Source organism: Melanotaenia boesemani, chromosome 1 (assembly GCF_017639745.1).
Source record: "Melanotaenia boesemani isolate fMelBoe1 chromosome 1, fMelBoe1.pri, whole genome shotgun sequence".
Taxonomy (NCBI): Eukaryota; Metazoa; Chordata; class Actinopteri; order Atheriniformes; family Melanotaeniidae; genus Melanotaenia; species Melanotaenia boesemani.
Window position 1 is genome coordinate 35,613,747 of NC_055682.1, and position 15,798 is coordinate 35,629,544.

Sequence of the window (15,798 nt, forward strand, 5' to 3'; positions counted from 1 at the left end):
GTGGGGTTTTCCCAAAGGGATTCTTCTGTGTTTTATTTCTGTCATGCTACTGAATATAATATCTTTGTTTAGAATACTTAACCATCAAGGACCCAAACTCTTACAGCTTGTATTTTTTTTCCTTTTATTGCTTTCCAGACGCATTGATGATGACTTGGGGCGAACTCATGAATTGGAGCATTCTGCAATCAAGTGCATGAGAGGGATCCTCTACTGTTACATGAGACAGGCAGATAAGGTGAGTTTGTGGCATTTCTGCTCGTGCTCTCTATAATTACCCAATGTTCAAAGACGTATCCTCCACAGAAAAGCCTCTTAAAAAACAAGGGCATTGGACTCACCTAATTCCTCTTTCATATTACAGCAAATCACTGGCAATCTGTTAATTTATAAAGACTTTTGCTTCAAAGGAGGAAATTTAATGCCACCCCTGCAATAAACCTGATGACTGTGTCGAGTAGGCTGCAAATTAAGATTTGCAACCCACATTGTCTTATAAACTGAAAGCAGAACCTGATGTAGTGCATCATCTGTCTATACTTTTAGTCCTCATAAGCAACATCTTTGAGCAGAGCAGCTGTATGTGTGTAGTGTGTACCTTTTGAAAGCCAGTCTGTTTTATTTCGTCTCGACCTTGACGACCTCATTTAGGGGAGAGCTTTTCTGTGTCTTAATTACAAAGCTGCGTTTACACAGTTAATTACACAGAGCTGCGTTTGTTACGGCCCTGTCTCCAGCACTTACAAAGTACATGCTGCTTTTATTGAAGATGTGACATGGGGTGGCTGTGGGTAAATAATACAGCAGCTGGGCTCCTGTTTGCTTATTGTATTGTGTAGAAGGAACCTAGAATATTCCTACAGAATTATAGCAAAATGGTTAGACTTTTAACTGTTTGGATTTAATTTAGGTACTGTCATTATCCTGACAATGCAAATGCACTTCAGTTGTGTATGATCATACTTTTTAGGTGACAGTTAAGCAGATAGAAACTCACTACCAAGGCTTCATTAAGACTGTAAACAAGACTCTCTTATAGGCTGCTAGCTTAATAAATAACACAAAATTCCTGGTCCTACACCACCATCCCTGTACCGAATACATAAATAACTATGTCCCTCACCTCTACCTATCCCTCTTCAAAGTGGTAGACCTCAATAACACCCTGTAAGTAGTTTCTCCACTGACTTGCAGTAACTGCATGTCTTCAATCTTTGCTATTCAACATTTCACTTTTCTCTTACTTCAAGCCTCAGTACTTGAATCCTTTTTAGTCAGTATTTTCAGATTAACCATGGAATAGTGGATCAGATAAACGTAATCAGAAAGTTGGTGTTTGTAGAGTCTAAACTTAAAAGATCACGACCTAAATCCCTCAGCTTCACCTTATTTCAGTCATTTTGTTTCAGTTTCACAGTCAAAAAAATGTAGTTAATTTTTTTACTGTTTCATTAGCAGAAAGGCCAGAAAGTTTTAGAAGTTTTAGATTTAAGCGAACTGCGACTGCTGTATGCTGTGTAAGTCCTTTCATCTCAAGCTGTTTTGGCTAACCTCCTTCGGTACAGGAAAATAACATAGACTGACCTGGTTATTGTTATGAAAAGATACTAAAGTTTTCTGTTTATTAAACACTTATCTTACAATTTTAGCCCATTTCAACAGCAGGTATTAAAGTGTTGTGCTAATTTTGAAGATCATGTTGGTGCATTGCAGCAATCAGCAAAATAAGCAAAGTCTGGTGGTTCTCAGAGTTTTCTGAAAGTAGAGCCACTTGACACCTGAGCTCTGTTGGAGTAAAAACTGAGGGAGACATTAAAGTAGGTTTGACACAAACCACAACAGCAGTACCCATTATCCTCTTTTTGTGCACACTCTCTCATGCAGACACATGCATATTAGCCGCTGTGGGATGGCAGGAAGTGGAGCACTTTCAGGAAAAGTAGGACAGAGGGTCTCCACTCTGACCTGACTTTGTAGGGTGAAAGAAAGAGTAAGAAAAGGGTGGAGAAAAGGTATTGTTCGAAACAAAAGACAGAGGGGGGAGTCTGAAAAATGAGATAAAGATGCAAAAAGGAAGAGTGAGAAAAAGAAACAGCAGGGTAAATAATAGAAAATACTGGAAGCAGAGAAGTAGATGTAAGAGAGGGAAATTAGGATGGAGAAAGAAAAATGAAGACGGCCAAGGGGGGTGGGTGGGGGCTTGATGACTGAGGGAGCAGTGAGAGAGGTGGAGAAAAGGGAAACAAACGAGGTAAAAATGGGACAAAGGGTCCAATTATTTATAACTGTGCGACAGGGCTGCCGGCCCAGCTGTGATTTAATGTGTGCGGTTGAGTCGGTGCAGCAAACTCACACAAAGCCACCAACAAGCAACTGAAAGCAAAACATGACTAGCAAGTTGTAAAGGGTTCATTTGGAACCAGGTTGGACTTAATCTGACCCTTAACCTCCTCAGAGCAGTTTGTGTTTCAGAGGCAGGGGTCTGACTGTACAGTACATCCTACGTGAGAAACAACAGATAATCTTCTGTGTGCTGCTGGAACAGTACGAAGCCCTTGATGTTTATTTGTATGGTGGTGGGGGTCTGCTGTAGAATAATACAGGGGCAGGCACACAGCAGAAGATATTTCAGTGTAGTTTTTTGCATTCATTTAAAGGGAAGAAACAGAAAAGAATAAACAAATAAAAGTGAGTTGACTAAAAGAAGTTTAAGTAAGTGTTGGAGTGAAAATGCTGAAAGAATTCAAGCCGCATCGAAAGCATGAATTTTGCAGGTCAGTCAAAGTATAAAGATTTATAGAAATCAGAGGTGGCAGAGGTATATTTTTATAAAAAATGATTTGTTAAAGGTATCCGTCGTGAGGTAAGAAATGTTAAAAATAAAATAAAACAATGCAGGATTACATAAACATTACACTTCATTACCATTTTTATTAAATTAATTCTGAATTTTGTATATATATTTTAATCTAAGCCATTAACAATATTCACCTATGTTCTGCCTGTTATTTTTCTTCTGCTTTCTTATACCCTTGACATCCCTCTGTTCCTCTCTGTCCTACGTCTCATTTATCTCCCTGCCAGGTAGAGGAGTTTAAAAAGGATCCTAGCCCCTCTAAGTGTCTGCACTCCGTGTTCAACGTGGACACTGGTGACGAGGTTTTCTCGTACGGCGACTATCACCACCTGCAGGTCAGCCAGCGAGCGCACAAGTAGAAAAATGATGTAGTTATCAAGTTCAATAAAACATTTGAAACAGACATAGATAAACATGCACACTGTTTATTGGTGTCACAGTTTTATGTGTGAGTCTTTACTGCGAGATCGAGTACGTTCTTAGAGTAGAACGAAAGTGGAGACAGTGATGAGTGGACCTTGTTAAAGATGAATATATAAGCTAATTCATCTCCTGTGACAGGTTTATTTTTGAGTGCTTGGAAAAAAATGCAGATGCAGTTCAGCCCTCTGACAGATATGCATGTATGGATAAAAAAAGGACTTTTCCTAAGAAGTGCATTAAATCGGCACTAAAGCAGTAAATTTTTCTGTCAGTTGTATTGACAGAGGTCAGTGTGGTGCATAGTGTTTGAATGGGGATTGTGTTGTTTTTAAAGGTGGCTAATGCATCAAGAGAGCTACGGACAGAAAATCTAAATACAACTGCAATGTTTTTTGTGACATAGACATGCTCAGAAAGGTGTACAGATGTGAATCATTTACTGTGTATGCGTTTAGTTGTTGGCTGTTTCTGTTACTTTAATATCACCATTATATTTGATAGTGGTCCAGTGTCATAGGCCTAATAGCCTCCATAAAGCTCTCCTCGCAGTTTCTACACTGTCTTGGAAATCGGTTTGACAAATATGAGAAAAAAACCACAGTGTAAAAATGGCAGTTATCATTTTAATGGTATCTCACCCAGTCTCTCCCTCCTTTTGTCATCACTCTAGATCGATGCTGTTTCTCTGTTTCTGCTGTACCTGGTGGAGATGATCTGCTCTGGTCTTCAGATCATTTACAACACTGATGAGGTAATCAACACACAGCAGAGACTTCAGAGGGGATGGATTTTTGGAAAGAAAAGATTTACATCCCCTTTTCCCTATACAATTCAGCTCATCATACAGAGATAAATAATTTTGGTGATGGAAAAATGAAAAAGGAAAATAATACAAAAATAAATACAGGCATAAAAATAAAGAAGGAAAAAAATCTCAAAGTGAATGAATAAATTAAACTGAAAATTGCATAGAAAAGTAAATATGAGTATTCACAAAAAGTTGAATTTAAATTTGAAAATGTCAAAAGAAATAGAAATTTATGTCACATTTAATAGGTTTCTTAATGGAAAAAACATTTTTTTAAATATATATTTACTGTATAATTTAATTGCAAATCAATTTCTTTTTCAAGCCATTTTTATATTTCAGTATTTTTGAATTTGGCAGTTTCGGTCCTCCACAGTAGGCAAGATCTAGACCTTTACCCAGGAAGTGATGGGTCAGTTTGTTGACCGGGTAACTTCTCCTGCTTATTGTCCAAAAGAAAAATGGCACACAGCCCTGGCATGCAAGGACAGAAAGGGAAGGGTAGGGCCCTGAAGAGGAACGCCTTACACTGAATCTGCTATGAAAGGTGTGTTGTTGTTGACATGAGGTCAGTATGCTGACCAGTTAGTTTTTGGGCTCTGTAATTTGCTGGCACGATAAAACATTAGGAAATGGGCAACATCAGTTCAAGCCCCACCTGAGCAGTACTAGTTGGTGTGCATTTTCTAAGCTGTTAACTTGTGAGCCAGAATAAAAATCCTACATTAGTCCGATCTCTCCCCCCCACATGGCTTCGCATTTCAGTCTTTCAGTCTTATTTATTCTGTGTTTACATCATCATCTACTCAACAGTGACACTTTAGCGTTTAAGCTGCAGCGTTATGAGAAAATATCTTCGTAAAACTCCATGTACACAAAGACACCCATTGTTAAAACTGTATGGCTAGTCTGTGAATTCTAACACAAATATTTGAACCCAGTGACATATTCATATAATAAAATTGTCTCATGTCATTTCTGAAAAGCCTAACGGCCAAAAGGTATGACCAAAGGGACTCAAAAGCCAGCTGAATTCAACCTAAATCCTCCAATAGCTGTCCTAGAGCCAGCACAAATGCAGGATCAGGGGATAGTATCTCACTTTTATAGCTCGGCTCACATTTATATTTTTGCTGAGCCGCTCAATTGACTTTCAGCAGTGCAACGTTGAGATGATTTCTATGTGGAAGCTTAAATGTCCTCCTGGCAATTGTACCGGTAACGTCTTATTTGGCCGCACTCCAAGCCACCACAAGTGAAATCCTCTGAGTTTGATATATCTCTCCGCTGCCTTTTTTAGTCTTCTTTATGTTCATCTCTTAATAAAACAAAACAAGGCAACTTGGCTGTTAAGTTTACTCAGTTTGCTCTTTACTGTGTGGCCTCCAGGAGCAGCTGGAGTATCATTAATTCTGTTAGCTTTTACAGCCTGCTCATTCACAGCCTTACTCACCGCTACAGAGCAGTGAAATGTGTGCCCCCAGTCCAGAAATCCATTTATTTACTAAATTGGGCTTATCTGAATGAAGTAAGGACATGGTAAAATATTATACCACTAAGCAATTAGTGCACACTGCTTCACACTGTTTACAATTCACACACACACACCACCCCAATAACCTCTCATTTTTCTCTATTTGTAACCCGTGACAAGACAAATTAACAATCTAACTTTTTATATTTTTACGAGCTAGGCCCCGTCTGTGCAGACGGCTTATTTGCATGGTTAAACAGCTCTTACTAGATTGCACTATTCAAAATGAAGCAGCCTTTGTCCCCTCCCTTGATTTAACAAACATCCAACCCACCGTGCAGGACGTTTTGTGATTGGTGTCTACACTGAACGCTGTTTGAAATGTGTTTCATTTGGACTAATCACAATGGTGCGGTATTTATTAGTTTGCTGTTGGCTGTTGCTGCTTGTGAAGTCCGTTGGCATTCAGTGGACTGAGCTGGAAGCTGCATTGCAGTATTTCTTTTTTCTTTTTTTTCTTTTTTTTTTTTTGGTTTAGAGGTATAGAAAGGCTGCTGCGCGTCCTCTGAGAAGATGCACTATCGACCTCCCTCCAGATGTCATTTTCAGTCTCATGCAGCATGAAATGAAGCAACTCATTAGCTTTCGGGTCACAAGTGGATGCATTTTTTTGCAGTGCATATGCTGTAAAAAAATGCATCCAACTGTTTTTACATGAGGAAAAGCAGGATCACATATATGCTTTGGCATATGTGCACAAAAAAGCAGATCTGACAGCAATGGTCGTCTCTGATGGTCCTTGGTGGGGACACAGAGAGACTTGTTTTTGCCTGAGGGCAGTAGCATTCATTAAGATACCATTAAGATACTAAAAAGTTTCCCTCGTTAATCACCCAACTCATAAAATCCCAAAGACACAGCAAACACCTTTCTCTCTTTCTCAGCCTTAATCTGCTTCTCTCCACTTGTTCCACCCTCCTCCACAAACTGGCCTATTTAAGTTCTACACAGACTATCTTTCTCTCATCATTCTTTTCTTCTTTCTTTCCTCACGTTGTCATTATACATTAAATCTACGATCTCTAATGCAAACTGCTTTTCAGGCCTTTTGAATGATTCAAGGCCTTAAAGTCATCGCACAGGTAGATTTTTCTAGATGTGCCTAGTCATTTTTTTTAACTTCCAGTGTCTTTTTCAAAGTTGGTGATGGCCAAGGTTATACTTGGTGCTGATGAGCTTTTAGAGTCCAGTATTAGAGCAATGATAGACTTATATTTGATACCTCACAGCATGTAAAAGTTGTGTCCACTCACTGTCTTGTGTGGGCAGGTCACAAGACCAGTGCATCACACATTGCCACAATTTACTACTTAATTACAGCCTGTCTGCAGCTGCAGGGAGAGTTTCACCTTGAGTCTTGATGAAAACTCTGTTTCCTTGTCCTCTTTGGTAACCTTTTATAATGAAAGAGTTACAGCCTTCACCCCAGATCAATATCAAAGGTCATTCATTATTGTCTATGCATGTTTATATGTGTGAGTGTAGCAGCAGCTTTAATCATGTGTTATTGCATTTTCCTTTTGGAAACCTGCAGCTGTGGCTCAGTTGTATGTGCCTGTAAATGCAAATGTCTGATTTGCATTTGTTCTATGTTCTCTACACCATCCTATGTTATGATGATTGTTTTCTTCATGCAGGTTTCCTTCATCCAGAACCTGGTGTTCTGCGTGGAAAGAGCCTACAGGGTGCCTGACTACGGCATGTGGGAGCGAGGCAGCAAATACAATAATGGCAGCACTGAGCTGCATTCTAGGTCAGTAGGAGGATAAATAAACACACAATCTGAAGGACTAAACATTTTAGATAAATGAAACTGTCAAACCATAAGTGTTTCCTGTAAAGACGATTGTGATGATTTATAAATCTTAGTACCTGTGATAATTTTCTCTGCAACTGTGAATAGTTAGGTGAATTAAAAATGAGCTGATCTCCAAAAGGTGTCAAATAAAAGATTAATAAATGTTCTTGTTGACATTTAAACTGTTAGTGTAATATTTTGGTTTCATGAAATTTCAAAAGCGGGAGGATTAGACTGCAGAAGTCTGAGACTAAACCAGATTCACATCTTAGACTTCCATGCTGTTGCTGTGGATATTTTTTAAAAGGTCTGGTGAAGCTAAATTAAACGTATTATAATCTTCAAACCTCATTCCTCAAACAGTCTCCAGGTAAATGAACATTTCACATCCACAGAAAGCAGGATGAGACTTCACGAAGACGGCAATGTGTTTTCCTGCAGAAAAAGAGAAAAAAAGAAAAGCCTGCTTGAAGGATTGTTAGACAGGTTAAAATAAATAAATAAATGATCTCAAAGTTTAGAAGTTCCTGCATGGACTCATCTATAACACGTAAAGTCTTCATCAGAATGTTTTCAATAAAGATGTAAACTGTCTTCATGTGGCTTGTAAACTAGTGCAAAATGCCTTGTAAAGAACAAAAGATCAAAAAACCCCTACTGACCTAAAGCAGCTGTCAGATCTCACACAGTCAAAGAAATAAAGCCATATAGTTCAAACAAAGCTGGAAGAATGGGCCCAAATAAGTGCTGAGCAGTTTATTTCCTACAAAGGAGTCAGAAAGGTGCCCAAATCTTTGCTTCGAGCTCTTTTCCTGTTTTATTTTCAAGCTACGGAAACAATGAACAGACTGATGAATTTTTAACGTTGTTCCTTTAGGAAATTAGCTCATTTTTTTCTCTTACATAATCAGTTTTTTTATCATGTCAGCTCCCCAAACATTTGTATGTCCCAGCAGCTCCATGTATAACATCCACAGTAGTTTTACCATCGCGGTTAAGTTAGAACTCAGCAGTCTGTGCTAGAGGGACATTCATGCTTATTTTACGTATGTAACTAGGTACCTTTGTTTAAATGCTGTCAAACGTCACTGTCCACAGCTCATGCATTCTTTACTTTGATAGGGTTGTAAGCCAGTACATTCACTAGAGGGCAGTGCAGAGTTCAGAGTTCACTTCTTAGTTCCCACGTCAATTTAAGATAGCAATATAGCAAACATGGCAATGATGGAGGAGATCATGACAATGCACATTCTCAGAAAGAGTCATCAAAAGGCTGCACAGTGGACGGTGGTGGTCTCTGTGGCCATTAAATAGTTTGAGGTTACTTCTTTTTTATTTGCTTTGCTAGTGGCATGTGAGCTATCCTCCTCAACTGCCCCACATTTCCCAGTAGTACTGCTTCATTTGTTCCATTGAAGTACACATTCTTAAGCCCTCTGAAAACATACCAAAATACACATGGAATGAGCCTTGTGTCTAGCCTCAATCCTGGTCCTCAAGAGACAGTGTCCTGCAGGTTTTAGATGTTTTTCTGATGCAACACACCTGACTCAAATCAGTGGGTAAATTTGTGCAGATCTTTGCAGAGCTTGATGTCAGGTGGAATCTCAGTCAGGTGTGTTTGCAGCAGTGAGTTGCAAGAATTAGGAAGTTGGAAAGAAACTACCTAAAGTCTTTTATCTGTTGACACATGTCAGTGTTAGTTTTAACACTTATTTCCTAATGGAAACATCTTGACAGCACAGCTTTGCAGCCACATGACCTCCATCAGTGAACAAATAATCTCCACAGAGGAAAAAAAATGCAGTGGCTCAACAATCTAAACGGTGAACTGTAATGACGACAAGGATTCGAACCACACGTTCAAACAGCAGCATTGTTCTGAGCCAGTGCGGTGAGGTTTCGTTACTTGTTCCTAACTGATTTATCATCCAAGGTCGAACTGGCCTCCCTCTCTTCCCTCAGTGTCTTGATAAAGATCCTCAATTTCTGCCATGGCTTATCTCTGGGAAGCATGTTTTTTTCTTTCTCCAACAATATAAGGCTATTGGCAGCAGCTCGCCAAGATATCCTCGAGGAAAGATAACAAACTCAATGTGGTAAAGAGGAACTGTGTCTTGTGCTTTGTGTACTTTCTCCCCTTGTGGCCATGCTTTGGATTTTCACAATTAGTGAGCTAGTTTATACATGAAGTTGCGTAATACCAATTGACATGCTGTATGTAAATAGTAAACTGCGGCGGTGGCTTATTCAGAATGGTCCTATGTAAACAAGATCTGTATAAATGATCAAATTCAGGAGTCATTTCTACTCCTCCAGTGCCTGTGGGCTGAAAAATGCTCAGTGGAAATGAACTGGAAAGGATGTGGGATTTTGGTACGGGAGTCATTTATCCATATCAAATCAAATGACTCTCCTTACTTGCCTCTGTCTCATGTTTGTCATCACATGCAGTCAAATGGATATATTGAAAAGGGTTTTTATTAAACATAGCTTATCTAATCCCATAAGCATCAAGGTTCCTTAAAGTGTTTAAAGTTTTAACGAGTCAAATTAAGTACCACTTTAAAGACATCGATGTCATATGTTTAGGAATATTTCATTTTGCAGAAGCACAGATCAAACCATGGGTGTGAATCTTGTGCAAAGGTTCACCCTGAAACTGCATGTTATCATCGCTCCCCCGCTAGTCTGACTGACATTAGCTTAATGACTGGCTAAAAGCACAGCTGGTTCCGCGTTAGAAAATCCTGTTTTGTAGAGGTGGACTGTGTCCACGTCTTTTTATTAAAAACCTTAAAGCAGCTTTCTTAAGTGTTTCCACTCTAATGATTGATATATTTGGTACAACTAATAGAGAAATGGGAGGAGAATGTATTAGGAATTTTTCCCCAAATGCAATACCAAACAGCGTTATGGTGCATTTTATCATTTTTCAGTTGAATTTTTGTTTTACTCTCCAAGCATTGTGGCTTTAGGTGGAATCTGCTGATGGCAGACGGGTCTTTTCACTAGTAAAGGTCTGATAAACCCATTATTCGTGACCTGGAACAAAAAAAACAGACAGTCCGTTTAATGTTATCATAGAGAAACATTTTAACAACAAAAAAGACAGTTTCAGACAGAATAAAACAAGACAAGCCTTTAACAACCCATACTATACCATATCACACTATACCAGGATTGAACTGTGGCCAAAGACTAAACCTAAGGTCCCGTTTCATCTGTGCTTCAGTCATTCTTAAATTATTTGAAGCCTAGAGGGTGAAAGAACATTGTAGTTAGCCCCCATCCATGTGTTTTCCCATTTGCCATGGCGGCTCCCAAACTTTTCATCATCATAAATCTTTATTTCTACCTGTTGCATCAAAACTGTGGCATCACTATTGGGACTGGTACTTATTACTTTAAGCTCCCGGTTTCAAAGATAAATAAATATGATCGGTAATATTTATTGTTGTTGACGTGTGTGTGTTTGAGGGTTTCCACTCAGCTCCTGTATAAGCTGAGTTCTCTGTATTTTAAGCATTGATCCAGGCTTCACTAATGTTATTGAAAACGTTTTTTGAAGTGTCAGCAGATAAACTGCCAGTCATCTCCGAGTCTCCTGCTAATTTTCTGTCTCATTTTCTTGGCTGGATAGAAACAGAAACATGACATTGAAACTGATTCACTTTATATCTGCATTGCAATTACAGTAGCCAGTCACTGTGAAATTCAGTCCAAGATGTTTTTTTGTCTTTCTTTCTTTCTTTTGTCTTCCATTTTCTGCAGCAGACCACAGTATCGGGAGTTTCAAACTTTACTGAATTCTAACAAACATCAATTTAACATAGAAATGCTTTGTTGAATTAATCTGGATGACTCCCATGACACAGTTCCTCCCTCACAGCACCACATCTGTTTTCAAGCCTATCGAATGTGTGATAGTCTTAATGCCAGTGTGCATCAATGTCAACATTTAATGACTTTCTATGTGCTCTGTGTAATCTGAGTGTGTGTTTAAATTTGCAGCTCTGTGGGCCTTGCTAAAGCTGCTCTGGAGGCTATCAATGGATTCAACCTGTTTGGAAACCAGGTATTTGAATTCCCTCCTTCCTTGTGGTGCAAAAATTCCTACACACTGCTTTGTTTTCAGTTGTTTAAATGTGTCACATGATGCAAGACTGAAGGCTGCAGTGGCTCTTTCACAGTTCCGTACATCAGCTTGATGTCTGCAGTGCGTTTACCTTTAACAGAAATACATAAATAGAATAAGAAATGAAAGTTTAATGCAAGCCACGTGCCTTGCTGATTAGACTTTGCTGTAATTAGTGCTGCTTCCTCAGTTCAACGCTGTGTCCAAGCACACATTTGACCAGCATGCTTGTGTTTGTCTCAGCAAACTGTTTGTGCTTCCACAGACTTTGATCGATGACCACAGTTGATCCCAGTTTTACAGAGAATCTCCCAACCTGCTTTTTTTTCTTCTTCTTTTTCTTAAATTGAATCCATTAGTGGATATGTTTCCTTTTTTCTTCCTTCTCTCTAAGACAGGGAAAACCAGGGACATTCATTACTGCTGCTAATGGATTGGAAAATGAAGCCTTGCACTTAGCAAGCCCCCACTCTTCTTCCATCCTTTCTTCTTCTTTTCTCCACTTTGACATTGGCTCATCAAGCCATTTTATACATTTAAACTTAGAGTATACATATTGTCACTAAATGTGTCTGCTAGGTGTTCCTGTTCATTTTTCTTACTTTTTTTTACTTCCTACAACCTGAAGGGTTAGACGGAGCCAGAAAATGGATTTTATCTTTAAGCTCAGCTTGTTGAATCAGTTTATAGAGGTGGCTGCTTTATGATCCGTGCTGTGTGAAGCTTCTGTAGGTCTGTGTGTGTTTATGTGTGTGTGTCTTGTCCCTGTGTGGGAATAGAAGTGCACCAGCCTTCCAGTTGCTTATTAATGATCTCTATCAATCTTGATGTCCCAGCCGAGTCTCATCCGTCCAACACCAAATGTAACTTCCCCAACGTCTTAAAGCAGAACATTCAGTACACTCTGAACTCTGCTATCACACTTAACATGACTGCCAACTCTGTGGGTGTGTGTATCCGATTCGGTCCTTGTACTGGACAAGTGGATAGACAGTGTTCAGTTTCAGGATGTTTTCATTTCTCTGCCGCAGATGCAGAGATGGAAGATTGTTCTTCGTGCCACAAACTGAACTGATCGGATCAAACTGATCTCCAGGACGTTGATCAGTAAAATTTTAAGCTGGCCATTAAATTCATAGAGCTGTGAACACATGGTTGGATAATAATATATCCAAATCTTTAGGAATGTCACCTTGTCAGAGCAGAGCTACCTAAGTCAGCATTATTTTTTAACGTAATTCTTGCATGTCAGTTGTCTGTGATGATGTACACCAGGCTATAAAACCTGATCTGAAATCAGTCACTCCCAATTCAAATGGAAAACCAGCAGTCTAATTGTTTTCTTCCATAGATTATGATGATCTGACCCTTTAGAAATGTTCATATTTAGCAGAAATATTAACTTTAGATTACTTGAGATAAGGATAGATAAAGACAAGGAAAATGATCCAGTATTAAATATCTGCATCTGGCAAAATAAAAAATTCTTTCAGTAGCCATTTCTCTCTAAAGAACATTATTAAACTCAGATTTTGGTTAATTTCCTCACAAATATTGTTTACTTTAAATTTCTATTGGATCACAATCAGGATTTTGACTTCTCCTTGTGAACTTCATTCATCTCATTATTCTTGGCTCTTGGACTTTTGCAGTTTTTGTTTCCCTGTGTTATTTTTTCTTTCTAGAATTAGTTCCTGCAAAGATGTTCTGACATTTCCTTTTTAGTTTACTTGTATTATAAATAAATTGGTGCCCTTGCAAAGATGCACCAAAACAAGCTCAAACCCATGATATATTTTTCATGCATGCAATGTTTTGTTTCACTCCCAACATTTCACGTTGAAACAAAGAAAGTAAGTTCTGGTCTTGTGGTTTGAAGCAAACTGTGGATGAGCAGCAGAAAAGTGGATCTCTCCCTGCAGTCCTTCATCGTTACTGCAGTGTTGTCCAGATAAACACTTTAAACACATTAGCTTATACAAGAGAGATATTTATTTGTGTGTGACCTCATAAACTTTTACAGACATTTCTAAGTTTTTTTTTATTGTTTTTTTACTTTTGGTCTTTCTTTCCTGTGGAGGATAAAAATGGGTTTGATTTTCTTCCAGTCCAAACCCTACAGCTGTTTTTTAAGAAATATTTTCCAGGCTGATGAGCATTAACAACTCTTTATGAGATCCCTAGAATCTCTTTTGTCATTCAATCAATTAATCAAACTTTATTTATAAAGCACTTTTTGTACAAAACAACAAATTGTAATACAAAGTGCATTAAAAACAACAAATAACATCTTAACCTATCAAGTCCCCTAGACTACAAACCAACAAGTCACACATACATGATAAATCCCCACACATACATATAACCACACGCACATACATGTACATAAAATGATGTCCAGTTGCATTGAAAAAACTAAAATACTGGGAATTTAAATAGCACATGTTAAGCTGACAAAGGGATAAAATCAAAATTTAATGGGTAAATATAATATTTAAAGAAATATTAAAACCTATTATGAATGCTCATAAAAAGCTTCATTGCCATAATAGACCCTGAACACAAGTCTTGAAGGTCAAATTTAAAATAAATCTTTAGCTTTAAATTGACTACCAACTCTAGAGCGTCACAAACTGAAGCTATTCACAGAAAGGTAATATCAGAATATTTTCTCCTGACAGCGATGGTCTTTCTGAGTCATTATTTTTAAATAATAAAAAATAAAAAATAAAAACAATAAATATAAAGGGTTACTAAACTGTGATTTCTCTCCTAACCATGTCATTGACAAGCAGTAAGGATTTCTATCATAAAAAGGATGCTAAGTAAGTATTTAATGTCGGCAGAAGGAGTGATCTTTATCTTTACAGAAGATAAAGAAAACAGTTATTTTTATCGATGCAAATGACCGTAGGTCATCGTCATTGGTCTTTTTGTTTTTAATTCACATGTAGGAATTATTAGTGATAACGTCAACAAAGAAGTAAGATGTTCATTTTTCTCATGTTTGAACTAAAGTCAACAATTGTTTGATGAAAACTGACAAAATCCAATGTCCTTAAATTCTATTGAGCTGCTTCAGAGTAGTAAGTATGTTGTACAGTGACTGGACCGTAGACTCTTTGTCTTTTACTTACACACCTCGCTTTCAAAAGTCCTTTTTAAATCTATAAAACATGTAAAAAGGAGCTAATAAATTGAAAACAAATCATAACATAGACTAAAACTGATCCAATTTCTTTTAATATAAAGATATCTCTAGTCCAGTTTATAAAACCAGAGACAGTGAAAAACTTTCATTGAATTAAATGAATCTGTGCCATTTTAACTGACACTTTACATCCTATATAATCTGCTAAAACACCAGAATGGACCGTTTCACTGGCTTGTCGTGCAGCTGCCCACACTGGTGGCCAGCAATCCACTGCACTATGCAAATTGCTGAAGGAAAGCTTGCTGATTTGACTAAAAGCCCAGCCCTGTTTTGGAAGAAAAAGAAACAGACTCTGGCAATATTCATACATAATGTATCAGGCTTGCATTAGAAACTGCTTAGCAGGTTGCAGGAATGACTCAGATTTATATAAGCACTGCTGACGGAAGGATGAAGTGAACTGGACCTGCTTTTTAGAGGCTGAAAAGGTTTGATGTGTGCTTCTAAGTAAAAAGCATAAACACCTCTCACCCACCCCAAACCCACCCTCCTTCTGCTGGAGATGTTTAAGTGCACTGGACGGACAAACTGAATCACGGTTGTTGCACTTCATCTTTGTATACGGAGACTTTTGAAGTGATGGAATAACTATCGACTCACTCTGTGCTTCAGAAAAGTGTTCGAGCCAAAAATATGAGCCTGGCTTTCCAGTGAAAGAGTGTGTTTTGATGTGTGGAGGTTTGAGGTGAGATGGTGGGGAATTTAAAGCTAAGTTGTTTGAATCATTATATTTTCTGACAAATCATGTCATGTGTGAGTGTGCGCATAGAGAACAGGAAGCTTTAAATTACCACTTTACCTGTGGAGCATGAACAGCTCTGCTGTAACCACGTCGCTGTTTCTCTGTGTGTGTGTGTGTTTTGTACTTAGGGCTGCTCATGGTCTGTGATATTTGTGGATCTGGATGCCCACAACAGGAACAGGCAAACCCTCTGTTCCCTACTACCCAGAGAGTCTCGCTCCCATGTGAGTAAACCCATCTCTACACTGCTTACATGACCACAGCCAACAACACATTCAAATAAA

General features: G+C 38.4%; 1 protein-coding gene across 5 annotated transcripts in view; it reads left to right on the forward strand.

Annotated features, from left to right (window-relative positions):
* The window catches only part of phkb (phosphorylase kinase, beta), a 111,551-nt gene that overhangs the window by 28,070 nt on the left and 67,683 nt on the right, over positions 1-15,798 (forward strand). For all 5 annotated transcript variants that reach the window (XM_041995313.1, XM_041994585.1, XM_041993808.1 and 2 more), the window contains 6 exons: positions 139-238; positions 3,085-3,192; positions 3,951-4,031; positions 7,260-7,375; positions 11,435-11,498; positions 15,643-15,738. In XM_041995313.1, coding sequence (XP_041851247.1) covers positions 139-238; positions 3,085-3,192; positions 3,951-4,031; positions 7,260-7,375; positions 11,435-11,498; positions 15,643-15,738 — 565 coding nt within the window. The remainder of the gene's footprint in view (positions 1-138; positions 239-3,084; positions 3,193-3,950; positions 4,032-7,259; positions 7,376-11,434; positions 11,499-15,642; positions 15,739-15,798) is intronic.